The following is a 12,853-nucleotide window of genomic DNA, read 5'->3' as shown; positions in this document are numbered from 1 at the left end:
AGGGTTTGTCTTCACATGGAAAAATACAAGGCTTTTCATTATCAATGCCATCTCAACTTGCCCTCACATGTAGAGGTCTGAATAAACATTACTTCTATTTGGGTGCCTGCATTTTTTTTGTATATATTAATAGATAATAATGGTATAATTTCTAACCAAATATAAATCTAGATATTCACAACTGAGGTTTAAATAATGATCCTAATTGTTCTAACGGTGCCCACACACATCATAATTTATGTTTGTGAATCTAACTTAGAATCTTTTTCATAATACTTAAAGGTATTGTTGTAAAAATAAAATCTTTGGACTGCAGAAAATTATAGAAGCAACCATAAATCATCTATACATGGATTTACTAAACCATTAACTCAAGAACATGAGGAAGGAACTATAATGTTTACCACAGATGGCTTTGTTTTTAAGCACCAATTCCTTCCTAAAAAGGAATGGTACAGCATGTGCTTCAATCTGTGGTGCTGCCCATTGTTGGTGTATCATCCAGTGGCTAAACCCTTCAAAAATAATCTCAGGGCTTTGCTCTGTGCCTTCTTCTGTGAAGGCTCTTGGCACAGAACACATGAGCTACAAACAATGTGCATCTTTAAAAAACATTGCTCTCACCAGGCACATGGAAATTTAAACTCAATTTTGGTGTTCTGGATAACCTTGTAGTAACGATCCTCTTGAACAGTGTAACCCTACACTGTCCACTTTTCTGTCTTGAGTCTTTTATACATTGGTAGACTTTTCTGACCCCTTTAAATTGTGTTCTCTCAAATTCTGTTTGGAAACTGGATACTGCTAAGCATACCTTACATTAAAAGACACATCTGTTTTCAGGCTCCTTTCCTCATCATTCTACATAGCTTGGTGGCTTGGACATGGTAACTTCCCAAGAAACCAAGGAGCAGAAAAGTTAACAGAACATATGCTAAGTGATCTGCCTGTTGGCTCAGCCTAGTGTTTCAATTGTTAGACTACCAATATTGATCATCAAAACCCAAGAGTCTTATTCTGTTAGAAATAGACTGAAATTGGCTAAAAACCCAAATAGCTAAAATTATCAATGCTTGCATTACTTATTATTCATATGGAATGTCTGGTTTGCATGTTTACCATCACTGTCACAATCAACTGAATAATTTGACCAACTAACAATAATATTTTAAAAGCTGTTCCTTTTCATTTTTTTTTTTTTTTTTTTTGATGCACAGTGACATGTAGTCCAGGCTGGTTTTGAACTCCCGATACTCCTGTGTCTACGACTCCAATAATGAGACTATAGGTATGTGTGTCATTCCTGGCTTCTTAGTTGCTCTTCATAGTTTAAATGTACATTTTAAAGACAACTTCACCAGGCGGTGGTGGCGCACGCCTTTAATCCCAGCACTCAGGAGGCAGAGGCAGGCGGATCTCTTTGAGTTCAAGGCCATCCTGGGCTACCAAGTGAGTTCCAGGAAAGGCACAAAGCTACACAGAGAAACCCTGTCTTGGAAAAAAAAAAAAAAGACAACTCCAACCTGGCCTTAGATGGGATCCTAGCCCTGGGCCTTTATACACCAAAGAGTGATTAGTCCTGTGCCTCTTCTTGGTGGTGGAGACTGAACTTCCTGAGAGCATTGCAGGAGCCTCATCAGGGGAGGAGAGGCTCAGCAAGCAGTTCAGACTTTATTGGTTAGTCATCAAAAGTAATCCCAATTCTTCACCTTGCAGGTAAAAAAAAAAAAAAAATAACATTTTAGGCAAAATAAATACTTTATTGTTTTAATGGGTTTTTTTGTTTTGTTTTTTAGAGATCAGTCTTTGTGTGATTGTTCAAATATTTATAAACATTTTAGATAGTCTTTCAAAGAATGCTAACATTTCAAGCACTTTTGACTAAAATTTCTCACACAAAGTTACATAATAGAAGTTGAAGATTACAAATACTAAAAGACTAATTTTTAATAACATTTGGTTGTTACTTTATACATTTATTTGACACATATAATACCAGATAGGAAACTTTTTTTTTCAGAAAAAACAAGAGTTTTCTGGTTAAAACTGAATTAAAATCATTTATGCATGAGGAAAACATATCTAAATCTCATTTTGGGAAAAAAAAAAAAACAACAGCTTATTCATTTCTATTCTATCCATTCAAGTCACAGGCCCCATTATCTTGACAATACTATTTAGTCTAAAAGACAGAAGAAACATCTTAAGTAAGGTATCTGAACAATGCAGAAAGTACATAGTGTTTACCATAATGCACATAGCTATAATAAAATTACATTTGTTTGGGGCAAAGCAACAAGGCTTACAGTGTAAGAACATGAAGTAGTTGTAGGTAACCTCATGAGATCTACCCTACTGCTTCTCAGTAGCCTCCTCAAGAATTAAGAGCAATTTTTACAACAGAATCATTTGTCTTCTTGGAAGTGACCCACTGAAGAGCAGTGGAGGGAAAAGTCATAGGTTGCTTCAAGCTCTCAGAAGATGAATCTGTTATTGCACAGTAAATACCTCATAGAGGTCAGTGTTGTAGAAGCTAGTCTGAAGAAATATGTTATTTATAAGTTGGTTATGTCTGGAACTCTTCAAGTTTTACAATTAATTCTACATAGGACATCAACTGGAAAAATATTGACATACAAATAAATACTAGACTTTCAAATGGCCAGTCTGATAGTTTAGAAATGAGTCAGCAGAGTGCCTAAGTTTCTACATATGTTTTTAAAGTTTTATGCATAGGAGAACCGTATACTGTACACTGCATACAGAAATGCACACTCTCCATTGTGTACAGTAGCCAGCTCAGTAGAAAGTATCTTCCAAATGGCAAATAACACCTCCACCAGCGGAAATCACCGATAACGCCAGTATTATAGCTAATGGGAGCCATCCCAACCCTAAAAAGAAGGAAATGTGAACATTAAACATTATTCTAATATTTTGAAAGTTCTTTAAAAAGAAATGTGAAATTTATTCAAATAAATCCACATATATCCCACATATATCATACATATATCTACCTATACCTATCTGCCTATCTATCTATCTATCTATCTATCTATCTATCTATCTATCTATCTAACATCTACCTAACTGCAAATACATGCATATACATATGAACACTTACATATAATCCTCTGGCTACTATACATTTTTTGAGAGTTAACTGTTTGATCCTTGGCTTTTGAAAAAGAATCCTCAGAGTTGATTCTGACATAATTTATTAAAATATTTTCTCATTTTCCACAGCTGAAATTATATCGCACTCTTCATATCACACTGAATAAACACCTTCAGTTGGGAAATGTTGTACAGACTATTATTCCTTAGTGTGTTCACCAAGAACTGCTATTAATATAATTTATAAAATATAGCTATTCACTTAAATAAGTAAATCACATAAAATTCATGAATAAATTAGGATTAGAAATGAATATAAATATCTATTTAAAAGACTAAAAATAACAAGGAAAGTTATTACAATTTTTTGACTAATTCTCAAATTCTTGCTCACAAATTGTACATTTGAAATACAACTTAATTAACATTAAAGTAAGATTTGGATCTAAAGCCCAATTTCAGGGTTTATTTACTACAATGAAATTTCAAAGTAAGCATACACTGTAGGCAATTCTGTTCTTAAATTGAGTTGTTTACACTTTAGATGAGGTTATATATGGTTTTCATACCATAGGACAACTAAGACATACATTATAAAAATAAAAATTTAGCTAGAGATAACAAACTAAAAAACTAAGTGTCGATTGATATCTAGTTAAATGAAGAAACGAATACACATTACCCAATAAACTCCACTCAATGACTGTCCTGCTTCGAAGTCGACGCTTTACTTGAAGACACGGCCGCCAAAAGTCCACTGACAATCTCTCGTCTAATTTCCCCAACAATAGACTCTTTAATCTAGAGGGGAGAAACAGAAACACATTTAACAACAGGACTAAGCTCTTTTTTCCTTCAGTTTTCAGACAAAACCACACGTCACTTCATTGTTAGAGTCAGCTGAGTCACAGAAAAGACCCAGTCTTCATGTGGCCAACACCAACGCACCTGTAGCGCAGGTCACCCCTCAACCCGCGTCAGACTCCGAGGTCTGGTAGAGCACAACCCAGATAATGACAGTACAAAAAACAATCACCATTCTCATGGGACAAACATGATAAGAACTTCTCTTAAGTTACGTCACACAACAGACTGCAAGGACTAAATGTAAGTCTTGCAATGTTGCTTTTACAGATGCAAGAAGTCAACAGGATTTATGCTTTTACTGCTAAGAAAACCTGTAAGTAGCAAAGTGATAGGTAGGCAGAAATGCTCTACCTGTTTCTACCAACTAAAGAGAGAATATCTATAGAAGTTATATATTGTCTTAATTTAACACATTTTAAGGGGACAGAAGAAATTTTCATTTAATAATACTTATTTTTAAATATTATAAACACACTCAAAACAACCATCTGCTTTAGTGTTATGGTGTGCTTGCTGTCTGTCTGTCTTAGGTAAGAACTTTCATCTTGGGTTGGGGAAGGGCCGAATCAGTAAATGCTTACCATGTAGGCATGAGGATCTATCTGACTCTGATCCCAGAGCCCATGCAAAAAAAAAAAAAAAAAAAAAAAAAAGCCAGGTATAGTGATGTGTACTTGTAATTCGAGCACCAGGGAGGTAGAGACAGGTGGGTCCCTGGAACTCCCCAGCTAGCCAGACCAGCCTAATGCATGAACGCTATGTCAGTGTGAGACTCTGTCTCATAAAAAAAAGTAGAAGTCTCTCAAAGATGACACTTGAGGTTCTCCTCTGGCTTCCACAGGCACACACACCCATGTACAAATAAATACCCAAACATGCACACACTCAGAAAAGAAATAGACATCTCATTTTGTTGATGAAAAAAGCAAACAGACCCGAGGCAACAATCATTCTAATTAGGATTTTCTTGTCTAGATGTCTTAATACAATATAAGCCTCCTTTTCTTTCTAATGATATAGCCTCACCTCCAAATAGCTCTTTGTAAAGGTTTTAATGTACACTTGCTGAAGTAAATTGATAATGCACTCCCAAATTAGCACCGTGCTGCTCTCAACTAGCTCTTAAAAATTCTACTTTTCCACAGTTTCCTGTCAGTCTGATCTATTTCCTAAAACGTTCCTAAATACATCCTGAAAACATCTCACTTGGAGTCTAAAAATGGCTCTGCCATGCAAACCTTGTCCACAATACATAGACTTATATATGACTCTTCATAGGAGCACAATAGGGCTAGGGAGACGGCTCAGTGCTAAAGGCTAGGCTCAAAACCAAAAAGACAACAGAAACAAAATGTGCCTTCACTATCAACCATTCATTTGCCCTGTTATGCAGGTTAGTAAATATAAGATTTCAAATTTACCTCTTACCATCATTTTTAGAACATTAAATAACAAAGTTTTTTTTAAAAATCCCTAGTATTTTAGGTTCATTTTTTAATGAGTATGAAACATGCAAACCAGATGGTTGTAGCCACAGTATATAAGGCAAATACAGTGTGAAGAAAAAAGACCACTGCAAATTTGTATTTTATAAGATGCTTTCTAATGCAACTATGAAAAAACAACCTTACAACACCTCCTTCTGGTTCATCACTCAAAACACAAACTAGCTAACTAGTTAGTATATGATATACCAATTAAAAATGAATACTAAGCATTTTGGGTAACACAGATATTACTGGCATAAAGTATAAAAGAATATCTAAGACCCTGGCAGGATGATATGCATCTATAGTCCCAGTCATTTGGAGGCTGAGTCAGGAGAACTGCTTAAACCCAGGAGCATGAGACCATCTTGAGCAAAATCCGTCTCAACAAAAAAGAAAACAAACATACAAACATGACTCTCTACTGTCAAGCATATTTTACTCTAGATGGACACACAAAATGATACTGTCTCAAAAATAATAAAATACTAAAAGATGGTGCATGCCTTTAATCCCAGCACTTGGCAGCAGAGGAAGTTCAAGGATAGCCTGGTCTATAGAGAGAGAGAGAGCTACAGGACAGCCATAGCTACACAGTGATACCTCTGTCTGGAAAACAAACAAACAAACAAACAAAAACCAAACAAACAAACAAAACAAAAGAGAGAAAAGTAGCTACATCTAAACTAGCACTGAAAATAACACAATGCCTATAATATCTATTTTATAAAGGAATCATGGACAAATAAATTAGTTCTAAAGTTCCCCATGCTATAGAAAAGACAGGAGGGTTCAGAGTAAAACAATTTTAGGAATGGTGATAAAATTATCTTTGTGAGCACAATTTCCAAAAGGCTGTGTAGACTTTACATGGACTACTCGACATTAAAAAAGGACTACTTATTGCACTGCACAATGACTTGCTGGTGTGACGTGGGAAGCTGCATCTACACAGTGCCTAGGGCCCCAAAGCCATGGCCCATAGACAGTCACTAGAAGATTCCAAGGCAATACATGAGAAGCTGTGTTTCTACCAAAACACATGTTTAATCATGTCAGATGTATTGACAGTTGTAAACCAAGCCTAGAAGCTTAAACAAACATAGAAAACCTTTACTAAAATCATGACAATCTACATTTATTCTTCCACATTCAATGTTGAATTCATCTCCGTGAAAATGGCATGTTCACATATCCAATAAATCATCTTTTTATTCCTACACATATGTACATTTTCTAAACTATCTGTAAACAGTTGCAGCCCTGGTCACATACATCAAAAAGGCTCAGACAAATAATAAGGCAGTTTTCTTCCCAACTGTGATGTGTACACAACCTGAGCAAAGGAGTATCCTTAGTTTGACAAAAGTGTAAGGACAGACTGTGTGTATTAAACACTTGTCTGAAAGGCCTTTGTGTCGACTTTGACTTTCTCCTTCCAAAGTGGGATTCCACTGAATTAGTGCATTGTAAGTAATGAAGTACTCTTTAAAGCCTCACATGGTGCAGTGGTGGAAACAAAGGCCTAACAGTCACCATTGTTTTCGTGCACCCAGGAGTGCAGGAAGAAAGTTTCCCTTAAGGTGCCTGCCAAACACGTTTAATCCTCACCTGCAGAACTGTTCTGCCCAAGACTAGATAGTGTCATCCTGAATGGAGGCTTTGTTAATGGGGGTCAGGGCCACAAATTTACAAGAAAGATAGAATCAAATTTAATTTCCTTGGTAGCAGATACAATAAGCTAAGAACTTGAAATTTAGTACCATGGACATTTAAATTTAAAAGATTACCAGTTGGAAATAAATGGAGTAAGGGATACTCAGTATTTGAAATATCTTGTAAACAAACTTTTAAACATAAAACCACCTACCTGAACTATGATAATAACAGGTATTAGTTTTTGAATTTTAATGAGCAATGGGCCAATGTATCTATTCATGTATGCTCTCAAAGTACTCCAGAGAGTTTGATTTTCTAAGTATATCAATATTCCTTGTGCCTTGTTTATACATATATTTTGCAGGGTAAGCCCTTCTTTGTAGACAGCAAAGGTTAAAGCAGATTTCCTTCAAACATTGCCATATTCTGATGAGCTGAATGGCTTCTCATGATGGGTTTTGTAACCCATTCTGAAAGTTTGTCAAACATTTGCCTAGCATGCCAATTTAAATGTTGACAAAGTATAACATCTTTCATATTTCATGGGAGACTCCTATAAATGATTAAATAATTCTCTAGGACCGAGGCAGCATAATGGAAACAAATGAATTCTTCTATGGTCTGTGCTGTGCTACTGGCCAAAGAATCAATGTTCTGATCTAAAGCGAACAGTTTCTTCCTAGGAAATGACTTGCAACATGGATCAGGCCAACAAATTTTTTAAAATGAGAACTCCAGCATGCATTAAGGGAGCAACTATGCCAGACAAGCAATAGGAAGTCATGTTTTCAGGAGACCTTTAAAAACAAAGCAGCGTGAAAGGAACAAAAATACAATTTAGTAGTAGTAGTAGTAGTAGTAGTAGTAGTAGTAGTAGTAGAAGAAGAAGAAGAAGAAGAAGAAGAAGAAGAAGAAGAAGAAGAAGAAGAAGAAGAAGAAGAAGAAGAAGAAGAAAAAGTTAGCAAATGTGCCATGAGAAAATGCATACAGGTAGAATACTTAATTAATCTAATTCAAGTAATGTCCTGTGCTTAAACATGTACCTAGGAACAGATTTCTACTCACAGGCACACCTGATTGAGGAGGCTGAATGTACACTTTGCTAAATGTTAGCCAACCATAATTAACTTACTAAATTAACTCTATTTGTAGATCAAATAAATGTATAGAATTAAAACCTTCCACTAGTTCACAGTCAAGTCTGGAGAAAAAGTGAAAACCATGCAGCCTGCAGCTCTACTGATTTTGAAAATGGGCATTTGTTCCAACATGTCAGAAATCCTGGGTAACAATTTGCATGTAACACAAATGTCGTGTCTATTTATTTACACTGCATCCTCAAGACACATGAGTGGCCATAGAAAGTAGCTTCCAGCTGAACCCAGGAACTAAGAACACAAAACGCAGACAACTTAACCATCTACCAGCCAGGTCAGTCCTGTGCACAAGCCACTCCTCCTCACACCTGGTATTACAGCTTTGTCAGAGTTCAGACCATCCTTTCACCGCACGGTAACCCACAAACTCCAGCCCTCCCAAGCCCCAATTCTACAAGCACAAGTCAAACGCTTCCAAGGCCCAAGTACCATTTTTACTGTTGTATTATCAGCTTCTGGACTATATAATTGTGTATTAAACCATGCTACTATTTTGAACAGTTTTATATCTTTTGTCCTTTCTAGTGTCACTGATGAAGTTTGGAATATCATCCTTCCTATCCTATTCTACCCTGACAAGTCCTACAGTTTGTTTTTTTTTTTTTTTTGGTTTTTCGAGACAGGGTTTCTCTGTGTAGCTTTGCGCTTTCCTGGACTCACTTGTAGCCAGGCTGGCCTCGAACTCACAAAGATCCGCCTGACTCTGCCTTCCGAGTGCTGGGATTAAAGGCATGCGCCACCACCGCCCAGCCCTACAGTTTTTATTGCATATTTTAACAGCACAGACATTTTCAGGAAGATATCATCTGTGTGTTCACAGAATTCTCTGTTTATTTTAATGTACTTCTTAAGCTATTAATGTGCAATAAATGATGGTACCATGTATGTAGGCAGTAATCATTGGCCCCAGAGGCTCAATGGCCCATTGAGTGAAGATTCTATGCTACAAATTCATTCTAAAAGTATGTTAGATACACATTTACATTTACATTAGAAATAATTTAAAAATAGGGAGCCCTAATTTTGCTGGCTTATTTTGATTTATTTTGCTCTTAAATTGTTAGTTCTTAGATAACTGAAAAGATTAGGAAATCTGCATTCATGAGACAAGAAATGTTGCATAGTGTGTGTGTGTGTGTGTGTGTGTGTGTGTGTATTTGGTAATATTTTCATAGACTTTATGATCCCCAAATTTACAAAATAAAAAGACCCCCAAACCTGAAAACCTTTTAAGGGCTTCTGTGAAAGTTTTCACTTTTCCTTGGGGTTTGTCCTGTTAACCCTAAGTGTAATTTAAGTCAATAATTTCATGGTTTACAGGTCTTTTCCACTACCTTGGATACTTTATAAACTGTGTTGCTGGTTTCTTTCTGTTTGGGCAGTGCTGGGGGTTGGGGGAGGGAATGTCATATTCGGGGCTTACACATGCTGAATGCCACCTCTGCTGGGGTCACGCTCACGCCTAATATAAAATAAAAGGTGTTTATTATCAGGAATGTCAGTATAACTAATTACACTTCCTCTTCACGGTTATTTTTAGGAACACAACACAGAAAAATATTCAGTGTATAACCTATACAGAGAGCAGATTAAAAAGCCACCATGAAGCTTGTCTGTGGTGTTCTTCTTTTTAAAGATCTATATCAGTTTATATTAATGGAACTCAATGGTAAAACATGTTCTAATGTAAATCTAAAATACCCGCAGAGGCTCAGATGCCAATAGTTTGGTTTCCTATACAATGATACTCAGAGGTGTGCCTTTTGAGAAGTCTCTAGATTAGTCCATATATGGGCTCTTAATTCCACAAGCTACTGGGAGGCCACAGAAACTCAGAAGGTGGCACCTGGTAGAAAGTAGGCAGGTCGTTAGGCGCAGGACAGTAGCTGCTCTTTGTTGTCCTGGCCCATAGACCTCCCTTCTCCTCCTCCCCACTAACACAGGGCAAGTAGCCCTGCTGTCCCAGCTTTCTCCACATGCTTAGCTTCACCACAGGCCCATGAACAACAGAGCCACGTGTTTATGGGCTGAAACCTGTGAGGGCACCAACAGGAAGATGCTTTCCCTCTGAGCTTGTTCCTCAGGGCATGTTGTCACAGTGAGAGAACATTCAGTCACTTTACACATTTTCTCAATGAACTTTTGACCCTGACTCGTAACCTTCATTCATGCCTGTGACTCCTTTAGTAACCCTGAACTATGGCCAACACTTTAGATCCCCATGCTGTTGTCATCCAGGGTAAACCTCATATTCATACTATGTTTCAATCTATGAACAAATCATACAATTTCTACACTTCTCTAGCCATCAAAGGAAAAATATTAATCTCCTTCTTTTTCTCATTTTCTCATGCCAACCGGAATTTTATAAAATGACAGCTTTTAATCCTGAAGAGGTCTAAATTGCAATTCCTCATTTTCAACACGTAGAGATGAGAGGTCTAAAGGGCTTTCCCTCCTTCAAGCTTTTCAAAAAACTCTTCCCCTCAAGTGGGATTACCCTGCAGCATGAAATCTGCAGAAATGCATGGTCAGTGGGAAAGCTAATCTAAAGCTTTCCAGTTACCGTAGCCAGTGAAATTAGTCTCACAAGTAAGCAATACACGAGTCAAATCGACCAGGACACCGTCTGCAATTAACGACACACGCCCAGACTCGACCCACCTCCCGAATGACTTGCTGCAACTCATCTTGCTCCACGTTTCGATGCACTTCCTGAGCAGCTGGCATCAGTGGGAGATCCTCTTGCTCTTCCTCCACGTGAGATGTAAGTCCCACAACCTGTGAGGCTTCTTCAGCTGCTCCAGCTTCCTCAGAACTCTCCAGATCTGGAGGTGTCTGCACAGAGCCTGTTCTAGAGGGGGCCGTTGGTGTCAGGGCCACGGAGGCTCGGAATATCTTCTTTCTTGCCACTAAGCGGGCTCTGGGTTTGCCTCCCGTGCTGCCGGAATGCCCTCGCGATCGTCTGTTGTTGTGGGAGGGGCTGGAACAGACGGAAGATGACTCTGATGTGGCTTGAGAGAAAACGGACTCTGAGCTTTCTCCAGGAGGAATTTCAAATCCCATCTCTCCGAGTCCCAGGCCCAACTCGGACTTCAGGTATGACTGCTCCCGTATTAGTTCTGTGACCTGGAGGCCAAAAAAGTTATTCTTAGCTTGCAAGATTTAGACTGATAATTAAGAAAGTTAAATTCCCAGTTATGCTTACTGTCCCAAATCACATGGATTTTTAAAGGCATAATTCTATTTCATTAACTTATTAACTAGTCAATTTCACTTCCAAAAACAAAGTTCAATTCATAGCAATCTCAAGCCATAACTTGGGAATGTAGGAAACACAGTGATGTGAAATTTTACTAGTTAACATACAGATGTCTGAATTATTTCATGGAGGAGTAACTAATGAAAATTAAAAGTTACTCAGAGCCTTTGCCAATGAGTTTAAAATGTAATGATGAATACATAAGTCATTTTACAGATCCTGTAAAGACTCTGTATCTAACAAGAAAGGACTCCTTGAAGTGTAAATGAAATGTTTCTATGGTGCATCATCTCCTTTAGGTTATAAAACAAATCACTATTTTAACGAAGCTAGCTTTTTAGTGGCCCAAAGGGGCACTGGATTTCAAAGTGGCAAACTCACTTCCAATTACTTTAACTTCTTAACTTCTGTATTTAAAACTAGCATGAAGGAACCAGGAGAACTGCATGTTCGTGAGATGTGACAGCACCCCTCCCCTGTAACTGAGAAGGAGAGAGGGAGGCTTACTGGTTCCATGACGTTCAGCGGAGACGGGCAGGATAAGTTATCAGCACTCCTGCTCCCGCACATCCCCTGAAAAGGCAAGCACAGTGCACAGGCTCACACATGGACACATTTCCTCAAACTGCAAATGCTTCATACTAAAATTCTTTTTCACTTATTTCCTCGAAACATCACTTTATGTCACAAACACTGTAGTCAACTACCATGAATTCCTTCAAATTCTGTGACAGCTATACTACTGTACTGTACTGGCTCTCTACTCCCACCAACACGTTTCTCAGAATGATGGGTCAAAACTATGGAAGCATGCATTCCTAATGATTTGGAATATTATTTTATCTATGTGTATATACATCTTCCCCTGTAGATGTCAAAACATACACATACATCCATTTATTTTTAACAAAATCAAACATGAAAAAGTAGGGTAAAATTCAAAATTTCAAACCAATATATTTTATAACTGGAAAGATATTGGCAAAAATAAGAATAAAATGGTGATGCTCATTCCATGGGAAGGCACATTAGAAATACTAAGAAATGGCACAACATAAGGACAAATGTGTCCCTTTCATTATTCTTATTGTATATGTGGATGCCATCGGGATATCACACTTGGTCCCTTAAGGAGACAAGGAAGGCACCAGAGGAACTGCCAGTTGACAGGGCACGTATTTGGCCTAGGGAAGGTCTCAGGTTCAATCTTCAGCATCAACCACAAAACATAAAATCACAAGGAATGGAAAAGAACCAAACTGAAAACAAAGGAAAAATTCAAAGGGGTAGGCAATTTACATAAG

The 12,853-nt window shown here is 37.6% G+C and overlaps 1 protein-coding gene across 1 annotated transcript in view; it reads right to left on the bottom strand.

Annotated features, from left to right (window-relative positions):
- Window positions 1-1,739: 1,739 nt before the first annotated feature.
- Itprid2 (ITPR interacting domain containing 2) overlaps window positions 1,740-12,853 on the bottom strand; it is a 37,483-nt gene continuing 26,369 nt past the window's right edge. Inside the window, 4 exon segments of the mRNA XM_028884596.2 lie at window positions 1,740-2,894; window positions 3,800-3,918; window positions 10,952-11,416; window positions 12,057-12,122. Coding sequence (XP_028740429.1) covers window positions 3,814-3,918; window positions 10,952-11,416; window positions 12,057-12,122 — 636 coding nt within the window. The 3' untranslated portion in view covers window positions 1,740-2,894; window positions 3,800-3,813.

The sequence above is a fragment of the Peromyscus leucopus genome, chromosome 4, assembly GCF_004664715.2.
Source record: "Peromyscus leucopus breed LL Stock chromosome 4, UCI_PerLeu_2.1, whole genome shotgun sequence".
NCBI lineage: Eukaryota > Metazoa > Chordata > Mammalia > Rodentia > Cricetidae > Peromyscus > Peromyscus leucopus.
Note: the sequence above shows the minus strand (reverse complement) of the source record. Positions and strands in the feature narration are given on the sequence as shown.